Source organism: Cervus canadensis, chromosome 21 (assembly GCF_019320065.1).
Source record: "Cervus canadensis isolate Bull #8, Minnesota chromosome 21, ASM1932006v1, whole genome shotgun sequence".
NCBI lineage: Eukaryota > Metazoa > Chordata > Mammalia > Artiodactyla > Cervidae > Cervus > Cervus canadensis.
The window spans coordinates 53,387,456-53,408,396 of NC_057406.1; the positions used below are offsets into that span (position 1 = coordinate 53,387,456).

A 20,941-nucleotide genomic window follows, 5' to 3' on the forward strand; every position below is an offset into this window, starting at 1 on the left:
TAGAGGATCCACCTCAGTGGAATTTCACTGGCTGGACAGGCGAAGAGGTGCCAGGGAGGGTCACCTCTGCTAACACATCTCTGCCTCCCTCATGATGTCGTCCACAAGCCATCACCCTTTTCTAGCACATTCTCTTCATTGGCAGAGGTAGCACTGTATCTCTCCATATTTTGATAGATCTTCAGAGGATTCCAGTTAACCCAGTTTTCAGGCTTTTGTGGTATCTTGGTCAGTGGTAAAGAATCCGTCTGCCAATGCAGGAGAAGCAGGCTCTATCCTTGGGTCGGGAAGATCCTCTGGATGACAACCCACTCTAGTATTCTTGCCTGGGAAATCCCATGGACAGAGAAGCCTGGCAGGGCTACAGTCTGTGTGTGTGTGTGTGTGGGGGGGGGGGGGTCACAAAAGAATCACACATGGCTCAGTGACTAAACAGTATCCAAAGTATCTCTGCAAGGAGATCAAACCAGTCAATCCTAAGGGAAATCAGTCCTGAATATTCATTGGAAGGACTGATGCTGAAGCTGAAACTCCAATACTTTGGCCACCTGATGTGAAGAACTGACTCATTGGAAAAGACCTTGATGCTGGGAAAGATTGAAGGCAGGAGGAGAAGGGGACAATAGAGGATGAGATGGTTGGATGGCATCACCAACTCGATGGACATGAGTTTGAGCAAGCTCTGGGAGTTGGTGATGGACAGGGAAGCCTGGCGTGCTGCAGTCCTTGGGGTTGCAAAGAGTTGAATATGAGTGACTGAACTGAACTGACACATAGTATTAGAGGAAAAATCACTGGACTCTTTCACGGATCGTCCTTGAGCTAAAACATGAATGATAGGCAGGAACTTGCCTAGAGACCAAGAAAGGGAAAGGCACAAGAGGCCCAGTGCACAGGAGGCACAGTCGTGGAGAAATGGTGAGCCCAGGGAACAGCCTCCAGAAGAGGGGGAGTGATTACAGGAGAAACAAGCAAGGGAAAAGGCTTCTGTATGTCATGTTCACATGTGTGGGGTTTGTTCTGAAAGAGGTAAAGAATCATGGAATGCTTTGAAAGTTGCAAACAATTATGTTTTGGAAAGATTGTCCTGACAAAGCACACTTGCCATTGGTGCTAGAATATCATGTGTTGTGTGCGTATGTGTACATGCCCTCACACCTGGATACATGGCACAAGCAGTAGAAATGGACTCGAGCTAACAGGCGGAAAGAGAGTTTATTGGGGAGATTTACATACTTCACCGAATCTATTTTGTTTGGGGAATTAAGCTTGGCAAATGGGTAGGAACTAAGGCAATGCAAGCGCAGGGCCTCGGCCAAGCAGGATTCAGAGATTGATTTCTCAACTGTCCTTGCTGCTTTGCCTCATTTGCTCAAGATTTAAAGTTCAAGATATCAACATTCAGTGGGACAAATCTCCGTCAAGGGCAAGACTTTAATTTGCATGGGATGGAATGAGATAGTGGCTGACACTTAGACTCCCATGTTCCCACCAAGGTCACTCAACTAGCGATTTCTTTCAAATAAGAAAGGTGTCCTGAGGAGCAGAAAGAGAAAAACAAATCCACTATCCTTTAGATTTATGAGGTCTTTTGAACTCGAATGGGAGAAATGTGTGAGGAAACCCCTCTCCCCATCCAGTCTTGCCTCTAAGAATGACACTGTAAGATGATTCCAAGAAGGGCATAGTCAGTGAAATCAGCCTTTACTGGTGTGCGTTGATGAACTGCTGAACAAATAGCTCTCAAGTCACCATGGTCTCAGCATAGCCTTATTTCTCAAATTGTAGTTCCAAGTTTAGGGAAGGTTGGTGTATGTATTGAGGACCTTAATCCAGCTACTCAAAGACCCAACTTCCATCCATCTTATAACTCAGCAGGCGTCAAAACCTTCAGCATCTCCTGAATCACTCAGAAGATAGGGGAAATAAATGGACTGCCCACTTCTATTTATGGTGCATCGGCCAGAACTCAAAATCATCTGGCTCTAAGTGCAAGCAAGTCAGGAAGATGTGTCCAGGAGAAAAGAGGTGGACGTGGGTATTGGGTATTGGGTATTGATAAGCATTAGCAGTTTCTACCTCAGATCCCACCAGTTTCCTTGAATAAGCTCTTTTCTATGAAAATAAATTTAAAGTCATGTGTCTGCTCTGATCTTTTAGTATTAGCTCCCCAGAGCACCGAGTTGAGAGGATTTTGAAGCCAAATCCAGGATAAGCAGTAAAGAATTCTGTGGCTGATTGGCAAAGTATGCCATGAGTGTGGGGCCTGCCACATTTTCTGCAACATATATTTTTTCACTTGAATCCCCCTTAAAACTAAAATTCAATCTGATCTACCTCTGGGGATGTTAAGTACCAACAGTTCCCACTTGTTAGTCAGTAAAAGTAGCAGGGGATTGAGAGTCAGGGGACCTGAGTTTGAATTCACTTCTTTTTCTCAGCTATTATGACCTCAAGTCAGCCTTCTAGTCTCGCCGTGAACATCGATTTCCTACCCTACCTGCCTGCCTCACAGAGCCCTGCTGCTGCTGCTGGTGCTAAGTCGCTTCAGTCGTGTCTGATTCTGTGAGACCCCGTAGGCAGCAGCCCACCAGGCTCCTTCATCCCTGGGATTCTCCAGGCAAGGGTACTGGAGTGGGTTGCCATTGACTTCTCCATCACAGAGCCCTAAGTGAGAGTCAAATGAGATGTATTTGAAATCGTCTACAAACTTCAGCATAATGTGGCCAGAATACATTACAAAAGCTAATTTATTAGTCCTAAATCTCTTTCAAGCTTCAAGAGGTTTTAGTATTGTGAGATGTGATGATCAAGTACTTAAGTACATAAGACCAAAAATTGTCAACTCTCATCACAACCATGGTTCATTAAGCCCAATATTGTCATTGGCAGAGAAACTCAAGGGTATGTAGAGACTGTAGTTACTGTCCTTGATGTCGACTTCAAAGGATAGTGACACAACCCAACATGTTCCAATTTCATTTAGTAAATCAGGTATGACTTTATCCTCCATGATTTAATCTAACCTTTTAGAAAGTACATTTGTACCAGCAACTTATGCCCTCTTGTTCTCTACTTTTCAAGTGAAACTTTATCTTTTCATGTCTAAGCTTGGTATGTTAGCCTTGTTCAGCTTTCAAGGGAAAGGGACCTAGGGATTTATTGCAAGGCTTTAAGAAGAAGAAAGGAAACCTGGGAATCTGCCAGCAGTTGCACCTGCAAGCATGATAGAGAAGTTGAACATAATTTTTTTCTTTCAGAATTTAGGAAAATAATTACTTACCACATAGACTAAGCATTTTATATAAATGGTCTCATATAACTGCACAACTCTGCTACAAGGCAGGTTCTATCATTATTTCCATTTGTGCAAAATGAGACACAAGTTAAGGTCACAGAGTTGATAATCAACTTGAACCCAAAGAGTCTAACCCTGGAACGTGTTAACTACTCACTATATTGGTTGCCTTAGATCATCCAATCAAAGGTATGTTTCTGTTGTAATGCCACCAAATGCTGTTTACTTCTCTGCCTCTGTTTCCTGTTGCCCTTCCCTTTCGTCTTCATTGAAAACTTACCAGGAGAGAGAAAATGATTGGGTCTATTTGCCACTAGTCACTATGGATACCCCTCCCCAACTCTCTTCCCTTTGGTGGGAGGGGGGTCTCATAAGGAGCTCCGTGCCCCCTCCCCGCCCCCTGCCTTAGGTGGCTGTCTTTTTTTTTTTTGATGGCTGTCTTTAGCTGGTTGCTGGCCCGTCTGTTTTGACAGGATGACGAGGTAACATGACACAAAGCAAGGCTTTTCAGAGAAAGACCTATGGGTCTGGCAGGCAACTAGAGGTTTTGGGCCATCCAGTCTTGCTCAAAATGCAAAATGTTCTCTGATTACAGTAGAGACTTCTTTCCCGGCTTCTCCTTGCCTTGCTGGTTGTGAAACAATAGACTTCCAGGATCCCCTTTGCCCTTGCCTTTTCAGACTGAAGAACCCTTATTCCTGCTCCAACATTGTTCTGGGCTTTCTCTAGTTCTGCTATCCGTTTATTCAAATATAGAAATCAGGATCACTTATTTTTTTCCCCCAGTCTGAATGTACCAAGGTTTTTAAGGAGAGAGGGTCATCTTTTTCTTTTGTTTTCTAGTGTCTTCAAGCTGAAGCCTCTCAAGTTCTAATTTCTTTAGCATGGCATAAATGACAATTTCTGGTGTTATCTATAGACATGTCCCTAGACAGGTCCTGTGGGAGAACTACACTCAGCCGTCACATGTGTTGATAGTATTATGCACTCCACACCCCCATGTCATTTTGCTCAGGCTGTCTTTCTCTGCTTGCTGTCTTCTACCCGATCCATTCAGCCGGTGTCACAATAGAGTGGTTTAAAACATGGGCTCTGGGGTCAGGTAAGTGAGGATTTAAATTCCAACCATGCTTGGCAAATTTCTCAAACCTTATGAGCCTTAGTCTCCTCACCTGGCAAAATGGGGATTACCATACTTCTCTCCCTTGATTATTAAATCAGAGAAGGTACAAAAAGTGGTTATTCCAATGCCTGACAAAGAGCAAACAGTCAACAGAAGCACTCCCTAACGTTCCAGGGCCCAGCTCTGACACCTCTGCTTTCCCTTTTTCCTTGCTCTTCTTTAACTGATGTTCATGGTTCTCCTCCCTTTGGTCACTTTCCCATCTGGGAACCACAACACTTCATACCTAGGTGATGGGATAGTATTCCAAGATGTCAACCATTTTTCTGTGATTTCCTTTCCCTAATTGCCCAGTCCTCTACATTCAAACCACCAAGTCTTCTGTGTACCAATATTTCAGGAAAAGGACAGCAGAAAACAGAAATCAGGAGACTGTTCCTGGCCTTTTGAATTAAAAAATCCAGCCCCTTAGGGCAGCAGTCCCCAAACATTTTGGCACTGGGACCAGTTTTGTGGAAGACAATTTTTCCATCGACTGGGGCAGGGGGTGGTTTCAGGATGTTTCAAGTGCATTACATTTATTGTGCATTTTATTTCTATTGTTATTACATCAGCTATACCTCAGATCATCAGGCATTAGATCCTGGAGGTTGGGAACCCTTGCCTTAGGGGATCAGAAAGACAATGGATTTGACCCCAGGATGCAAACGCCCCTACCTCAGGGACCAGGCAGGTGTAAACAGGGTGGACACCACCTGCTTAGTGTCAGCCAATTACTCCCATGTAGGACTCTGGGACCACTGCTACCAGATCCTACTCAAGAGAAACTTTTAAAAAATCAGAATTTTAAAAAGCATTACATGAAAAATTGAACTTCTCACTCAATGCATGATTTTTTTCCCCAAATCATTTATTTAACACAACTTTACTTAGGAACAAACAAAGAGTTAGAACCTGAAAAGATGAAGATAAGACAGTCCCTGTTCCAGGTGCTCGCTGTCAGAAGGAGAGGTAAACACATAAACAGGCTGTGGGATCGAGTGATAACCTTATGTTACATGACGTTACAGAGTGATTCTCAACTGTGATCACTGGGCCAGCAGCATCAGCATCATCACCTGGGAGCCCATTAGAAATGCAAATTTGCAGGCCCCAGCCCAAACCTACCAAATCAGAAAACCATGCTCATTTTAACAAAAAACAAAACAACAACAAAAAATTAGACTAACCTGGTGCTAGGGATGCGTGTGTGCATGCCAAGTCACTTTAGTCGTCTCCGACTCTTTGCAACCCCATGGACCATAGCCCACCAGGCTCCTCTGTCCATGGGATTCTCCAGGCAAGAATACTAGAGTGGGTTGCTGGCCCTCCTTCAGGGGATCTCCCTGACCCAGGGATTGAACCGGTGTCTCCTGCACTGGCAGGCTGGTTGTTTACCACTATCGTCACAAGGGTTAGACATTCAGAATGGCAAATGAATATTTATAAATTTTCGTAACTTACTATGGCAAAATATACTAAAATTTACCATTTCAAGTGCACAGTTCAGTGGTCTTATATACACTCACATTGTTGTGAAACTATGACCATTATCCATTTCCAGAATTTTGTATCTTCCTGAACTGAAACTTTGCACATACTAAACAACTGTTGATTCTCTTTTGCCTTCCCCACCTCCCCCAATGGGATTTTTTCCCCTATTGATTCACGTAAGTTCATTTTAAATGAGGGATACCAATCCTTTCTCACCTGCCAACTTGTGTGTCTTGAAACCTATTCATGGAGATTTTTAACCATCTGTTCAGAAAATTTTAAATTTTTCACGGAATCCTAAAACTATGGCTAGAATTTTATGACTCAATCTATGAATATTTTCCTTTATGATTTCTGTGTTGCCATGCTTGAAGGCAGTCACCACTCAATGTCATGAATTTGTTCACTTTATATTTCCTTCTAAGGTTGTTAACATTTAAATATTTAATCCATATAGGATTTACTTATATATATATATATAATTTTTTTTCCCCTCTCAAAACAGCTAATCAGTGGCTCCAACATCATTTTTTGGAAAAGCATCTTTCCAACTGATTTAAAATGTCACCTTTTCATACTAAATTTATGCTGACATTTACTCCTGGATCTTCTGCCTAGTCCTTTTGGAATATAACACTATCTTTATTGCTGTCCTGTTATGCTCTACTCTCTAGGTAAAGTTAATTCCTCCTCATTTTGTGGTCATTTTAATGGTTGTATAGTATACACACGTACCTTACGTTTTTAAGCCAATCCCCACCTACTAGGTATTTGGTATATTTCCTACTTTTCCATACTATACGTGCAGTTTGGGGCTAAATTAAACGAATCCTATGCTTCCGTGGCTCAAGTTGTGCAAATTCTCCTTTTACCCTTTTCTGTGAAATATTTTTAAAACAATATGCTTTTTGGCCTCAATTATGGGATAACTGGGGGCTTCCCAGGCAGTGCAGTGTTAAAAAAAAAAAAAAATAAAATAAAATTCGCCGGTCAGTGCAAGAGAAGCAAGGGACACGGGTTCCGTCCCTGGGTCGGGAAGATCCCTGGGGGAGGAAATAGCAGCCTACTCTAGTATTCTTGGGGCTTCCCTGGTGGCTCCGACTGTTAATGCAGGAGACCGGGGTTCCATTCCTGAGTCGGGAAGATCTCTGGAGCCTAGGAAATCCCATGGACAGAAGAGCCTTGCGGGCTACGGTCCATAGGGTCACAAAGAGTCGACACGACTGAGCATCAAACACTTTCTAGGATAATCCCATAGCAAAGGAGTCTGGCGGGCTCCTCAGTAGTCCCACGGGATCCTAAGGAGTCGGACTGACAGAGATCGTAGGAACCGACAACCCTGCCTGGCTTTCGGATTACCCACGCGAGACTTCTGATGGACACCAGAGGGCGCAGTTTCCCGGCTCCGCCTCAGCCACATCCGGGTTCAACCGCAGGTTCCGACTGACAGCAGGCGGAACTTTTCTTCCTCCTATTAAGTTGCGCGGCGGGGACCCTTTAAGCCACCACGCACAGCTCTCCACCGGTACAGCGGATACCTTGACGCCGGGGAGGCACACGTGATTATTCTGCTTGCTGCTTGCTTCATCGTGAGTAGCATGGACCTGCTTGCGGAAGAGTTTGGGAACCTGACCCCGGAGCAGCTGGCTGCGCCGATCCCAACTGTAGAGGTGAGTGCAGGGTAAATAGCGGAAGGGGCTGTGATGTGTCCCCGAGAGGCGTTGCCGCCAGAGTCCTGGCGGTGGAGCGGGGCGGGCCGCGGCTTCCGCGCATGCTCAGGACTCAGCGCTGGCTCGGGGTTCCGCGGGTTCACTGCCTAGCCGGCCGCTGGACCCACGTGCAATGGTTGAGCTGGGGGAGCCGGTAGGCTCCACGCTGGCCTAGCAGCCCCGCCCACGGCTCCGTGGTTGGAGCCATTCTAGTGTACGTGTGTTGTCAGGGGAGTACTGACTCTGACCCACCTTGGGGGACGTACTGCATCTTTGCTTCCTTGTAAAGGATGCTGAGGTCCAGAGAGCTTAGGTTCCCACCGCTGGCTGTGGTGTTAAAACCAAATCGTCTGAATCCCGGGTTAGTAGTTTCTCCTTTTCGCCGGGAACTCAAGTTTGGATTGCAAGAGTATTTTAAGTACCCAGAAAATTTACTCCAAATTTTAAGTGTTTTCTTAAACACTTAGCTTTCATCAACTTCTCAGAAGTTAAGGATAACTGTCCTACTCTGAGCTGCCTGATGAAGTTCAGCTGTTGATGTAATTTTATTTTCTGGAAAGGTACATATAACTTAAAATTTTAGTTGGCATCGGTTGGGGACATGGAGAAATAGTCTAGGGAGAGATTCACGTAGCGGGAACAAGACACTTGAAACCTGGAGGCACGGCCATCTGGTAGTTTTGAGAAATAAAAATAAATCCAGTGGTATTGGAGTGTGAAAAAGTAGAGGAGAGATTAAAGGTGACAGATAAGGGTCCTGGTTATGAAAGGTTTTGTTAGACATCTGAAGGAGGCCTAGGATGCTATTGACAGGTTTAAGCAGCAGAATGACTGACAAGATCAATTAATCTATTTCTTTATAATCATTCTGCAAATTACATTCTGAGGAATTACAATCAGTCTATTAGATTCAGTCTCTGAGTGCCTTCGTACATGCTGATTTTCATCAGGCGATACTGGATTTTTAACTTTGTTTATTTTATATTGGAGTATAGCTGGTTTGAATTTTTAACTCTTAAACTGCTATTTAAGAGCCAGCATTTACTGAGCACTTACTATGCGCCAGCTCTGTTCAAACCTAATGAGCATTAGGTTATTTAATCCTATGAAGCAAGTAATATTTTTGTCCCATTTTGCCAATGAAGATTTTTAAGACCCAGAGAAGTTAAGTAACTAACCCAGTGTCAGAAGGCCATTAAGTGACTGTTGGGGATTTTGGATTTCAGCAGACTCCAGAGCTCCTGACCTTAACTGCTGACTGAACTGCTTCTCCAGAGAGCTGTAGGATTTCTGTTTCTTCTCTGCATTTGCACAGCCATGAAGGGACCAGTAACATGCTTCCAGTCTTCTGATTTAGAAATAAGAGCTCCTCTTCTTGACCCTCTGCATCCAGTCCATCATCCCATCTTAAGGGCCCCAACTACAAAATGTACTCAATTCTGATAGTCCCACTGTTGTCCAAGTCAGCCACTGTCATCTCTTACTTCCTTGGCTTCTAACTTGTCCCATTCCAGTCTATTCTCTGCTCTGTCGCCAGGGCCGTCAGTTTAAACATGCAGATATGTTCACATTGCTCCCTTGGTTAAAATTCTTCAGTCTGCCCATTGCTCTCAGGGCAACAAAAATCTAGTCTTTACCATATTGTTAAGGCTTTTCTCAATCTGGCCACTGCTTACTTCTCTAACTTGTTTCTCCCCACCTGTCCCCTCTCCACTCCAACTCCTCAGGCTCTTTCTAGTCTCCTCATGTAGTCCATTGTGGTCTGTCTTTTGTTCTTCTTTGTAGATTTACATCCAGTAAAATGCAGTAGTACTTACTTAGTGTTCATTTACATTAGTTTTTGCAGTTATGTATACCCAAATAACTACCACCCCATACAAGATATAGAACATTTTCATCATTGCAGAAAGTGCCCTTTTCAGTCTGAGCCCTACACCACCATTTGATTCCTGTCATCATAGGTTAGTTTTGCCAGACTCATTTTTTTTGTGTGTGTGCGTGTTGATGTTTGATAGAAACCAACAAAATTCTGTAAAAGCAATTATCCTTCAATTAAAAAAAAATTTTTTTTTAAAAAGATGACTTTTTAAGAGTAGTTTTAAGTTCAGAGCAAAATTGAGAGGAAGGTATCGAGATTTTCTATTTACCCCTGCCCCGACTTACCTTTTCTTAAAAAATGTTTCTCCATTTTCCAGATTGTCTGCCTCCCTGTCTGGCCACTCCTCGATTCTCTGCTCAGTGTGCTTTCTGCTGCTCTAAATGGTGGAGTGTTTCTGATCTCACGTCATGGAGCTCCTCTCCACCTACACTCTGTAGGTGATCTCATCTGTTTCATGACTTCCCCTGCCATCTGTCTGCTGACTTTCCCTGATTTAGGTCTCCAGGCCACTCTTCCCAAGTTCCAGACTCATTTGTTGTCTATTTGGCATCTCCACCTGCATGTCTAATGGTTATCTCAAACTTAACATGCCCCCAGCCATGTTAAGAAGGTCGCCCCTTCACGCTAAACCTGCTGCCCTGGCAGCCTCCCTGCCTCCTCATCTCCAGAAATGGCAGCACTAAGGCGTCAGCCTCAATTCCTCTTTCTCAGATTCCTGCATCTCATCTACTATTAAGTCCTGTTGACTAACTTCACATCGTGTTTTCCTCGGCAACAGTTTCTCACTACCTGTATTGTTGTCGGCCTAGAGTATTGCAGGAAACTCCTAGATGATCCCTCTGCGTCTAACCGTGTCTTTTCTCACCCCAGCAGCTGGAGTGATCCAGTTAAAATGGATCACATCATCTTGTCACTCTTTTGTTCAAAACCTTCTAGCAATTGTCTATTGCCCAAAGTCAAAAAATTTTACAGTTTCTTACAAGGTCTTACATAATCCTTGGGCTCTTACTCAGAAACTGTGTTTTCTTTCTTTAGACTCAGTTCTAACCATTTGTCAGATTTCCCATGAACAGATTAGGTACCATTCATGAAGAGTTGTATCATGGTAGGCTGTTTACAATCTCGGGAAGGTGTGAAGAGCAGGCCTAAGAGCTGAACATGGCAGTTTGCAGCTGTTTAAGTAGGTGAACACTGGGTGATATCTTTCTTCAGCCTGGACTCTGCCAGGTGCTAGTTGAGGAAAAATAGGAGGGAGAAAGAACTCCCTTTGAGTTGAAAGACCCAGATTCCCCACCAAACTCTGAAACTTACTAATACTTTCCCTTCCTCAAACTGGCAAACCCCGCTTACTCAGGAAGAGTCATGAGAATAAAATAAAGATGAAAAGTGCTTGGAATCTTGAGTCATCAAAAAGAGATTAAAGTATATTCTGTTTAAGAAATCTGTGGTTTATATATGCTTGTGTGTATGCATGTACATGTACAGTACGTATATGATTGCCATAAACAGGTTACAATGTAAAAATTGTTCTTTTTGTTTCCACTTACTTTCTTTTGCTTACTGTGATAAAGTAAGTCACTTTTGGTACATTAAAATAACCTCATGAAAATATTGTGATCGCTGACACAGAGTTCTGATACTTTTATTGTTCTGATTCACAGGAAAAATGGCGGCTGCTTCCAGCATTTTTAAAGGTAATTAATATCTAATAGTTATTTTTCCAATCAAGAGTCAAGAAATTAGCCTTTTTTAAAATTAAATTTTTATCACCAACATTTTTTGACTTTGTACAATTGTGCACTTTTCTAAGTTTTAGAAATATGAGAAATTATAAGGCAGTAACCCTGTCTATAAAGTACTAGGTAGGGGATTGTAATCTAATTTTAGAGGTAGGAAGTAGTTTACATTGTCGCTTGGCATAGGGATAATACAAACCAAAGTGCTGCTGGCAGTAGATTGATGCCACAGGTGGTCAGAAAGGGCCTCCTAAAGGAGGTGAGACGTAAACCACATCCTTGGAGGAGAGGAGGACTTCCCAGTTGGCTCAGTGGCCTGGCAGAGTGTAGTCCATGGGGTTGCAAAAGAGTTGGACACGACTTAGCTGCTAAAAAACGAGAGGAAAGGAATTACCTAAGCTGAAAGGTAGCATGCGGGGAACATGGCTTAATAAAAGTCCTCAGGAGGACCCACGGGGTCTGTTGAAAACAGAGTCTAGTCTGCTTGGCTGGAGTGGATGAGTGGTTCGGACAAAGGAAGTACAGATTTTAAGGTTCCTATTATCATTGAATTTCAGTTTTAAAGAGCTTATGCTAAATAGTAGCAGGTTCCACAATGAGAGACCACTTGACACCCAGTAGGATGGCTGTAGTCAAGAAAGAAAGACAATAACAAGTGCTGGTGGGGATGCTGAACAAGTGGAACCCTCACAGTCTGCTAATGGAGACACAGCTGCTTTGGAAAACAGCCTGGCAGTTCATCAAATGGTTGAACATAGAGTTACTGTATGATCCTGCAATTCTGCTCCTAGGTATTTACCCAAGAGGAACAAAATCATGTGTCCATGCAAGAACTTGTACACAGATGTTCATAGCAGCGTTATTTATAATAGCCAAAAATAGAAACAACTCGAATACCAACTGATGGATGGCTAAATGAAATATGATATATCCATACAATACAATGTTTTTGGCAATAGAAAGTGCCAATACATGCTACAACGTGGATGAATCTTGGAAACATGCTCAGTGAAAGGGTAGAGGGTTGAAAAATGTGTTGCGTTTTTTCCATCTCAGTTCTGTATTATTGGCAGAAGGGAGCATGCTGGCAGAGGAGGCTGGGAATTGTCAAGGCCAGATTTCTGACCAGTTTTTACAGTCCGTGGGCTGTTGAAGAGTCTGGAAAGCATGTTTGTGAGAAATAGTGGAAGAGCCTTCTCAGCCTAGAAGAGAGGACGTAAAAGAGATGTGATAACTAAATGGACTGTGGTGGAGAAGACATTTTCTTCAGAAAAGACAATTAAGCCCATGGCGGGGGGAAACTGCGGGATGTTAGACTACAGATCATTATAAGAGTAAATTTTTCCCCCAACAATCAGGAGTATTTCAAAATGGGATAGCTGCTTAGTAAGCCAGTGAGATCCCTCAAAAGAGGTGTAATTAAAGCAGAGGCCCTCTGATGCTTGCTGTTGGGTGTATTCTAGAAGTGTTGAGCTAATTGTGTTTGAACATTAATGTAAAAAGTTGAACACGTTACAGTCCTTTTAAATCCTGAGACTGGAGTCTGTGTTTAGCATTTCAGGGTTTTTCATAGCAGCACACAGCACTGTCTGTGTAGCTGTGCTGACTTTTGAGATGAAAGGCAGTCACTGGAGCTGATCTGTTCATGGGTCCCTGGGATTCGCCTTGCTTCCAATTTTAAATGCATTTATTTTTGGTTTCCTTAATAGAGATCCTTATTTTTCCCCCTCATTCTTCTAAAAGTGATATGAAAGACCAGATATGGGGAAGTCATAAAATTGCTTACATAGGAACAAGAAAAAAAGGAAATAGGCATTGTTTGGGGGTTAGAGAGATGATGCTTGATTGCTGTATTTTTTTTCTTGGATTTTCTTTCCTGCCTAATTTGTTAGCTCATGGGGAGTCGTTAGGTATATATCTTGAATTCCAAACATCAGGTTGTTTTCCAGGGAGGAAAGTTTGGGGGTGTTCTAGTAAGATGGAGGAGGAATAGAATGAGGACATGAAAATAGAAAGTTTTGCCAAGTAAAATTCGTGGATTTTTTGTGGTCACTTTGGTTTTGGGGAAAATTTATAGATCAGGTTAAAGCCCATTGTGTAATCTGCTATTTCATTGCTAACCTTTTATTTTTTATCCATTTAGGTGAAAGGCCTTGTGAAACAGCATATAGATTCATTTAATTATTTCATTAATGTAGAGGTAAGCATCAGATCTTGGGAAAGGATATGATTACCAATGAACTGGAAGCCAGAGTCTTTCCTCATGTTACTCCTTCCATTGCAGATAAAGAAAATAATGAAAGCCAATGAAAAGGTTACAAGTGATGCTGACCCCATGTGGTACTTAAAGTAAGGAACCGACTACTCTTAGTTTGGTATTTTGATCATGTTTAACATTTGTGTGTGTGTGTGTCTGATTTTTTTTTTTATAGTGAATGTAGTTGCTATCAAAATTCTTTTAACATAATTCTCCTTTTTTGTTTTGACTAGGAAGATCATTATCAAATGTTCAATTTTTAATTGGTAAGCTAATGATAACAGGTAGAAATGAGTGAAAAGTTACTGAAACTTAGGTTTAAGCCTTTCTTAAAAGCAATTTTAGACTTAAAGAATTACAAAAATAGGACAGAGTTCCCATGTTACCCTTCACCCAGTTTATGCTGATGTTAACATCTTATGGAGTCATAGCACAATTAGCCACTGGGAAATCAGCACTGATGCAATACTGTCAGCTAATGTTAGCTTTCCCACAGATGTCCTTTATCTGGTCCAGGATTCAGTCCAGGACCTGCGTTAGGTCCGGGTGGCAGATGTCTCCTTTGTTCTCTCTAGCCTGTGGCAGCTCGTCAAGTTCTCTTAGTCTTGGTCTTTCACGTGACCTTGACATGCTTTTGACCTTGACACTTTTGAAGAATTCTGGTCAGTTGTTTTGTAGAAGGTCCTCACTTTGGGTGTGTGCATTGTTTGCTCATGGCTACGATGGTTTTTGCCTTTTTGGCCTCGGAAGCGATGCTTTGTGTCTCTCACTGCACCATGTCAGGTGGTATAGATGTCAGTCTGTTTTATTATTGGTGATTTTAACTTCGTTCACTTGGTTAAGGTGGTATCTTCCAGGTTTCTCCACAGTAAAGTTACTGTCTTTCCTTTGCTAATCAATCACTGTCTTACAGGGTGATCCTTTGAGACTATGCAAGTGTCTTATTTGTCACACTGTTTTACCTACTACTTTAGCATGCATTGGTGGTTTTTACCTTTAAAAGTAATTACTTTGGTATTTACCTAGTGGCCAGTATCTTTTTCTATCATTCCTTCTACATTAATGTTAGAATTCTACTGTGAGAAGACCTTTTTTCTTCCCCTCAGTTTCTATCTGTTCACTTCAGTTTAGTTCAGTTCAGTCACTCAGTTGTGTCCGATTCTTTGCAACCCCACGGACTACAGCACGCCAGGCCTCCTTGTCCATCACCAGCTCCCGGAGTCTACTCAAACTCATGTCCATCGAGTAGGTGATGCCATCCAACCATCTCATCCTTTATCGTCCCCTTCTCCTCCCGCCTTCAATCTTTCCCAGCATCAGGGTCTTTTCAAATGAGTCACTTCTTCACATCAGGTGGCCAAAGTATTGGACTTTCAGCTTCAGCATCAGTCTTTCCAACGAATATTCAGGACTGATTTCCTTTAGGATGGACTGGTTGAATCTCCTTGCAGTCCAAGGGACTCTCAAGAGTCTTCTTCAACACCACAGTTCAAAAGCATCAGTTCTTCGGTGCTCAGCCTTCTTTATAGTCCAGCTCTCACATCCATACATGACTACTGGAAAAACCATAGCTTTGACTAGATGGACCTTTGTTGGAAAAGTAATGTCTCTGCTTTTTAATAAGCTGTCTAGGTTGGTCATAACTTTTCTTCCAAGGAGCAAGCGTCTTTTAATTTCATGGCTGCAGTCCCCATCTCCAGTGATTTTGGAGCCCCCCAAAATAAAGTCTGTCACTGTTTCCAATGCTTCCCCATCTGTTTGTCATGAAGTGATGGGACCGGATGCCATGATGTTAGTTTTCTGAATGTTGTTTTAAGCCAGCTTTTTCACTCTCCTCTTTCACTTTCATCAAGAGGCTCTTTAGTTCTTCTTTGCTTTCTGCTATAAGTGTGGTGTCATCTGCATATCTGAGGTTATTGATATTTCTTCTGGAAATCTTGATTCCAACTTGTGCTTTATTCAGCCTAGCGTTTCTCATGATGTACTCTTCATTTAAGTTGAATAAGCAGGGTGGCAATATACAGCCTTGACGTACTCCTTTCCCAATTTGGAACCAGTCTGTTCCGTGTCCAGTTCTAACTGTTGCTTCTTTACCTGCATACAGATTTCTCAGGTGGTCTGGTATTCCCATCTCTTTCAGAATTTTCCATAGTTTATTGTGATCCACACAGTCAAAGGCTTTGGCATAGTCAATAAAGCACATGTTTTTCCTGGAATTCTCTTGCTTTTTGGATGATGCACCAGATGTTGGCAATTTGATCTCTGGTTCCTCTGCCTTTTCTAAGTCCAGCTTGAACATCTGGAAGTTCACAATTCATGTATTGCTGAAGCCTGGCTTGGAGAATTTTGAGCATTACTTTGCTAGCGTGTGAGATGAATGCAATTGTGTGGTAGTTTGAGCATTCTTTGGCATTGCCCTTCTTTGGGATTGGAATGAAAACTTACCTTTTTCAGTCCTATGGCCACTGCTGAGTTTTCCAAATTTGTTGGCATATTGAGTGCAGCACTTTCACAGCATCATCTGTTAGGATTTGAAATAACTCAACTGGAATTCCATCACCTCCTCTAGCTTTGTTCGTAGTGATGCTTCCTAAGGCCCTCTTGACTTAGCATTCCAGGATGTTTGACTCTAGGTGATTGATCACACCATTGTGATTATCTGGGTCATGATATTCTTTTTTGTATAGTTCTTCTGTGTATTCTTGCCACCTCTTCTTAATATCTTCTGTTTCTGTTAGGGCCATACCATTTCTATCCTTTATTGAGCCCATCTTTGCATGAAATGTCCCCTTGGTATCTCTAATTTTCTTGAAGAGATCGCTAGTCTTTCCTGTTCTATTGTAATTTTATTTAAATCAGTATGCACTCGTAGATGGTTATTTTATTATTTACATCATAATCCAGCACTGTCATTATTTTATTTCTCAAATAGTCCCAGATTTGGCCATAGGAAGCTTCCATCGAGTTGACCTTTTAACATGCCCCAGTTTTGAGCACTCCTTTACTTTCTGGTACCATGAGATGTGGTTCATGTAGTATTTTCCCTGTTCCAGCCTGGAATCAATCATTTTTCCAAGTATCCTTAGTCTCCTTTATTGGAGAGTAGTGTTTTAGACACCAAGATTTGGGTACTGAAGTCTCAGTAGACAGAGCTATACCTATTGTTTATTCAATCCTAGGATACATAGAAAGTAGTTTCAGAATTGTTAATTCACCACTCTGTGAGAATAAAATTTACTAATATTTGTATGTTGCCTTTCTTACAAGAATGATAGCAAACTATAGATACTCTTGCATTTGCTTTTTTTCTTAAGTATCATTTTTAGGAAGCTATAATTTCAGTATTTTTGTTGAGAGATTTACCGTATTTTTTTAAAAAGTCAGCTTGATGGTATTTCCTCTCCTTTGTAAACCGTGTGTTCTATGACTTCAGGATCTCCAATTGTAGTTTTTTAATTTGCCATCCTTGCAAGATAAGCATTTCTGAAAAGTGTAATCTCGTATTTGGAGGGAAAATAGCTTGATTGTGTATATGTTCTTTGAAGAAATATAATTGATTCTGGAATAACTTGCCTTTCAGATATCTTAACATCTATGTCGGGCTCCCTGATGTTGAAGAAAGCTTCAACGTAACTAGACCAGTGTCCCCTCATGAGGTAATTACCAACCATAATTTAATTGGATTCGTTTGGCTTAATTGGAAGAGTCAGTGCCCTTAAAATATATTCTTAAAAAATGATTTAAAGATAGGGGAAAAAAGTATTCTCCGAAAAGGGAGAAGACAACGAATTCAAAGTAGTTCAAGAAGGCTGAGGCTGCAGCTGTCATAATTCCTCCTGACGCAGAGGAAAGCTCACGGGTGTTACTGCAGTTAGAGAAAGAGGACGAAAAGGTTTCTTGGAGGGATTTTGACTCTTGGAGAGATGGGGAGCGTGGGAGAGCCAGGTGGGTGGGCAGTCATGGGACCCACCGCAAGACTAGGGGTGCAGGTATTACAGGCTCTGCCGTACAACTCTATTCCTGCTGATGGCAGAGAGCATCTGAGGGGGACAGAGGGGTCCCTGAGGCAGTTTTGGGGTCCTGTCCAGTTTCATTCACATTTGAAGGGATTGTTAAGACCATGAATGTCTGCCTCTCATGGCTATTACCTTCAGTTCAGTTCAGTCGCTCAGTCGTGTCCGACTCTGCCTCCCCATGAATCACAGCACGCCAGATCTCCCTGTCCATCACCAGGTCCCGGAGTTTACTCAAACTCATGTCCATCGAGTCAGTGATGCCATCCAACCATCTCATCCTCTGTCGTCCCCTTCTCCTCCTGCCCCCAATCCCTCCCACCATAGTTTTATTAAAAAAGAAAACAAGATAATATTTATATAGTACTCTGTACCAGCACCATTCTAAAATAGACATTAACACTTTTAGGAATTAAAGTTACTCACATGACTGAGATACAGAAAATTTATTTAAAACTTAATTGGTAGAGCCAGGATTTGAACACAGGCCAGAGTCCACACTAACCATCATGCCAGCCTGCCTTCTGTCAGGCCTGAAGAAGGCTTGATCTAATTAAATAAATGGTATAAACAATGCTTACTGGTCAATAATAGGGCTTCACAGTAGCTCAGATGGTAGAGAATCTGCCTGCAGTATGGGAGACCCGGGTTTCTGTCTCTGGGGTGGGAAGATCCCCTGGAGAAGGAAATGGCAACCCACTCCTGTGTTCTTGCATGGAGAATTTCATGGATAGAGGAACCTGGCGGGCTACAGTCCATGGGGTTGTGAAGAATTGGACACGACTGAGGTGACTGTTTTAAAACCCTAGGCACAATTAGGCTAGAAAAAAGTTTGTATCTGTCTTTGGTTTAGTAAAAGCCCAAGAGAGGATTCAGCATCATGAACTATATGACAGAGGTTCAGAGGAATTCTCTTTTTGAGACCACAAGCCATCTGATGACCTTCAAGGTATTAGAGAAGTCTTTGGAAGATTCTGGTGGGTTTCCTGTGTCCAATCATGGCCCAGGCAAGGGCATCAATTAGTGAGTCACGGCCACTAAAAGTAAAGCTTGCACTGACCATTCCAAAAGTGAATGATGTGTTGAGTGATTCGCGCTCTGACATGCCACTTGCAAAGGAATTTTGTGATATAGTTTAGCTTATTTGAAGAAGACAAGGAGATTCAGTTTAATTTTTTTTAGTTTGTGTGTGTACATACTTCAGTTATATGTGTGTGTGTGTATTCAGTCACTGAACTGGTGGTTAACTGTTTTGAGTGAGCCAGCCGCATTGATGACTTTCCAAGGTCCCAGTTTGCAAAGAAGGATCTAATGGCTTCAGATATGTGGGAGGAGACTGGTGATAACATCAGGTCAGGGAGAAGAGACTCAGTCCAAGATTATTGTCCCATTTCTGGGCTGGCAGGGGCAGGGATGCTGTGGCAATGTCTAGATCCGTGGTTGGCATTGTCCCCTCATGGAGAAGGTGAGGTCATAACTCCCAGTTCCCTTAAGGCAGCATGGGGGCAGCTGGGTACCACAGAGGGTCAGAGTCCAGCATGGGCCTTACTTCTGCTTGAGATTGGCTCTTCGAGGCTGTTGGGACCCATTCTTGCCCCAGAGGAGGAGCAGTGATTGTGTGATTCTCTTCCAGTGCCGATTGCGGGACATGACGTACTCCGCTCCCATCACGGTGGATATCGAGTACACCCGAGGCAGCCAGAGGATCATCCGTAATGCCTTACCCATTGGCAGGTGAGGCTGACGCTGCCTGCGTCGTGGCCCTGTGAGGTCACCCCCCGCAGTACTGACACTCTCCTTGCCCCGTTCTCATCTGAACGTGGGGGAAATGGAGCCTGCTTCACCGGGTTGCTTTATGGGTCCAGAGAGTCAGTACATGTAACACTCTTGGAGCAGCGTTCATCACGTTGTTATGTTTCAATTGTAGAGTTAAGGAAACCGCTTCCATTTCCTCCTGCAGCTCCAGGCTGTTAGGGACGCATTTCATTCAACTCTCCTGGGCTGGCCAGTCTTCCTGGTGGAGTTTTGCATATTTTGAGCTTTCTTGGAAGAATGAATGTTCATAGCAGTATTTAGGGGAGAAGTTATTTGCCCAGGACAAGTTTGGAAATGATAGCACCAGCTGGCATTTTTGCTGCCTGCTTTTCCTAATTAGAGAAATGTATCAACTCTCCTGTGGAAATGGACCTGATCCACGATATTGTGTGTTTAATGATGATGCTGGACTGTAAACACAATGCAACTAATTGCCACTCAAGTGTTGCCCCTGGCCTCAAAAGAACTTAATAAACATGCATTTGTTTATTATTAGGCCAAGAGCTCAATAAATATCCATTTGTTCATCAGATATGCACCAGCTGCCTGGTACTGTCACGTGCTATGCTGGTACCTCTATCAGGTAAATAGAAGATACTTAAGACATTGCTCACTTGGCTATATTCTCCTCATTCTTCACTTAGAAAAAGAAATAGGGATATTAAAAAAAATTTAATCTTTGTTTTAGCACAGCTGTTTATTAGGGTTAAAAGAGAAGAGCTTCTCTCTTATAAATGGACCAGACTTGTGTCCAGTTAAATGTTAGTTCTTTTTCAGAATTGCCTGGTTAGTTCTGAGAGTCTCTGGTTCCTTACACTTTGATTCATAGTGCTGTCTCTACGTGACTAAGGCGAGTGGCTTTGTTTTCCACGAATGAAGACTTGCCGCCATTTGTTGACAGTCCCTCAGGATTGTCTGCAAAGTTGCAGGGAACCGTGGATTTGGGTTTTTGTTTTCTGTACCAGAAAAATGGTGTGCCTGAGAATGCACTTCGTTTCGCTCAGCTCTCTCCCACAATGCCATCCCTCTGCCTCTCCTCAAATGTCCAGCAGGAATGCAGACCCCTCAGTGGTGTATGCACCGGCCAGCTTGTGTTCTATTCAGCCTTTCTGCCAGTGACCATCTGAATATGATATTTTCTTTTTCTTTTATTTTAAACAGAATGCCCATAATGCTGCGCAGTTCAAACTGTGTTCTTACAGGAAAAACACCAGCAGAATTTGCTAAACTGAATGAATGTCCTTTAGATCCAGGTAGGTGTGATTTCTTAGATTTCCCCTCTGCCTCCTTCTTTTTTTTTTTTTTTTTTTGCTTTTGTTTTGCTCTTGCTGTTGATTTACCATTTTTTCTCAGAAACAAGATCAGCCTTTCTTCTTTTAGTGAATTAGGATAAAATTTTGTTTGTAAAACATACAGCAGTTTGGTTCCAACTTTATTCTGTTAGTCTGTATTTTTAAAGGTATGTTGTTTCCTCTTTTATTTCAGGCTTAAAACTTCAATACCTCAGTTCAGTTCAGTTCAGTCGCTCAGTCGTGTCCGACTCTTTGTGACCCCATGAACCACATCACGCCAGGCCTT

At 42.5% G+C, this 20,941-nt stretch overlaps 1 protein-coding gene across 1 annotated transcript in view; it reads left to right on the plus strand.

Annotated features, from left to right (window-relative positions):
• The first annotated feature begins 7,404 nt into the window (after window positions 1-7,404).
• The window catches only part of POLR3B (RNA polymerase III subunit B), a 109,878-nt gene continuing 96,341 nt past the window's right edge, over window positions 7,405-20,941 (plus strand). Inside the window, exons 1-7 of the mRNA XM_043439883.1 lie at window positions 7,405-7,624; window positions 11,204-11,236; window positions 13,422-13,478; window positions 13,563-13,627; window positions 17,116-17,191; window positions 19,182-19,282; window positions 20,525-20,616. Coding sequence (XP_043295818.1) covers window positions 7,553-7,624; window positions 11,204-11,236; window positions 13,422-13,478; window positions 13,563-13,627; window positions 17,116-17,191; window positions 19,182-19,282; window positions 20,525-20,616 — 496 coding nt within the window. The 5' untranslated portion in view covers window positions 7,405-7,552. The remainder of the gene's footprint in view (window positions 7,625-11,203; window positions 11,237-13,421; window positions 13,479-13,562; window positions 13,628-17,115; window positions 17,192-19,181; window positions 19,283-20,524; window positions 20,617-20,941) is intronic.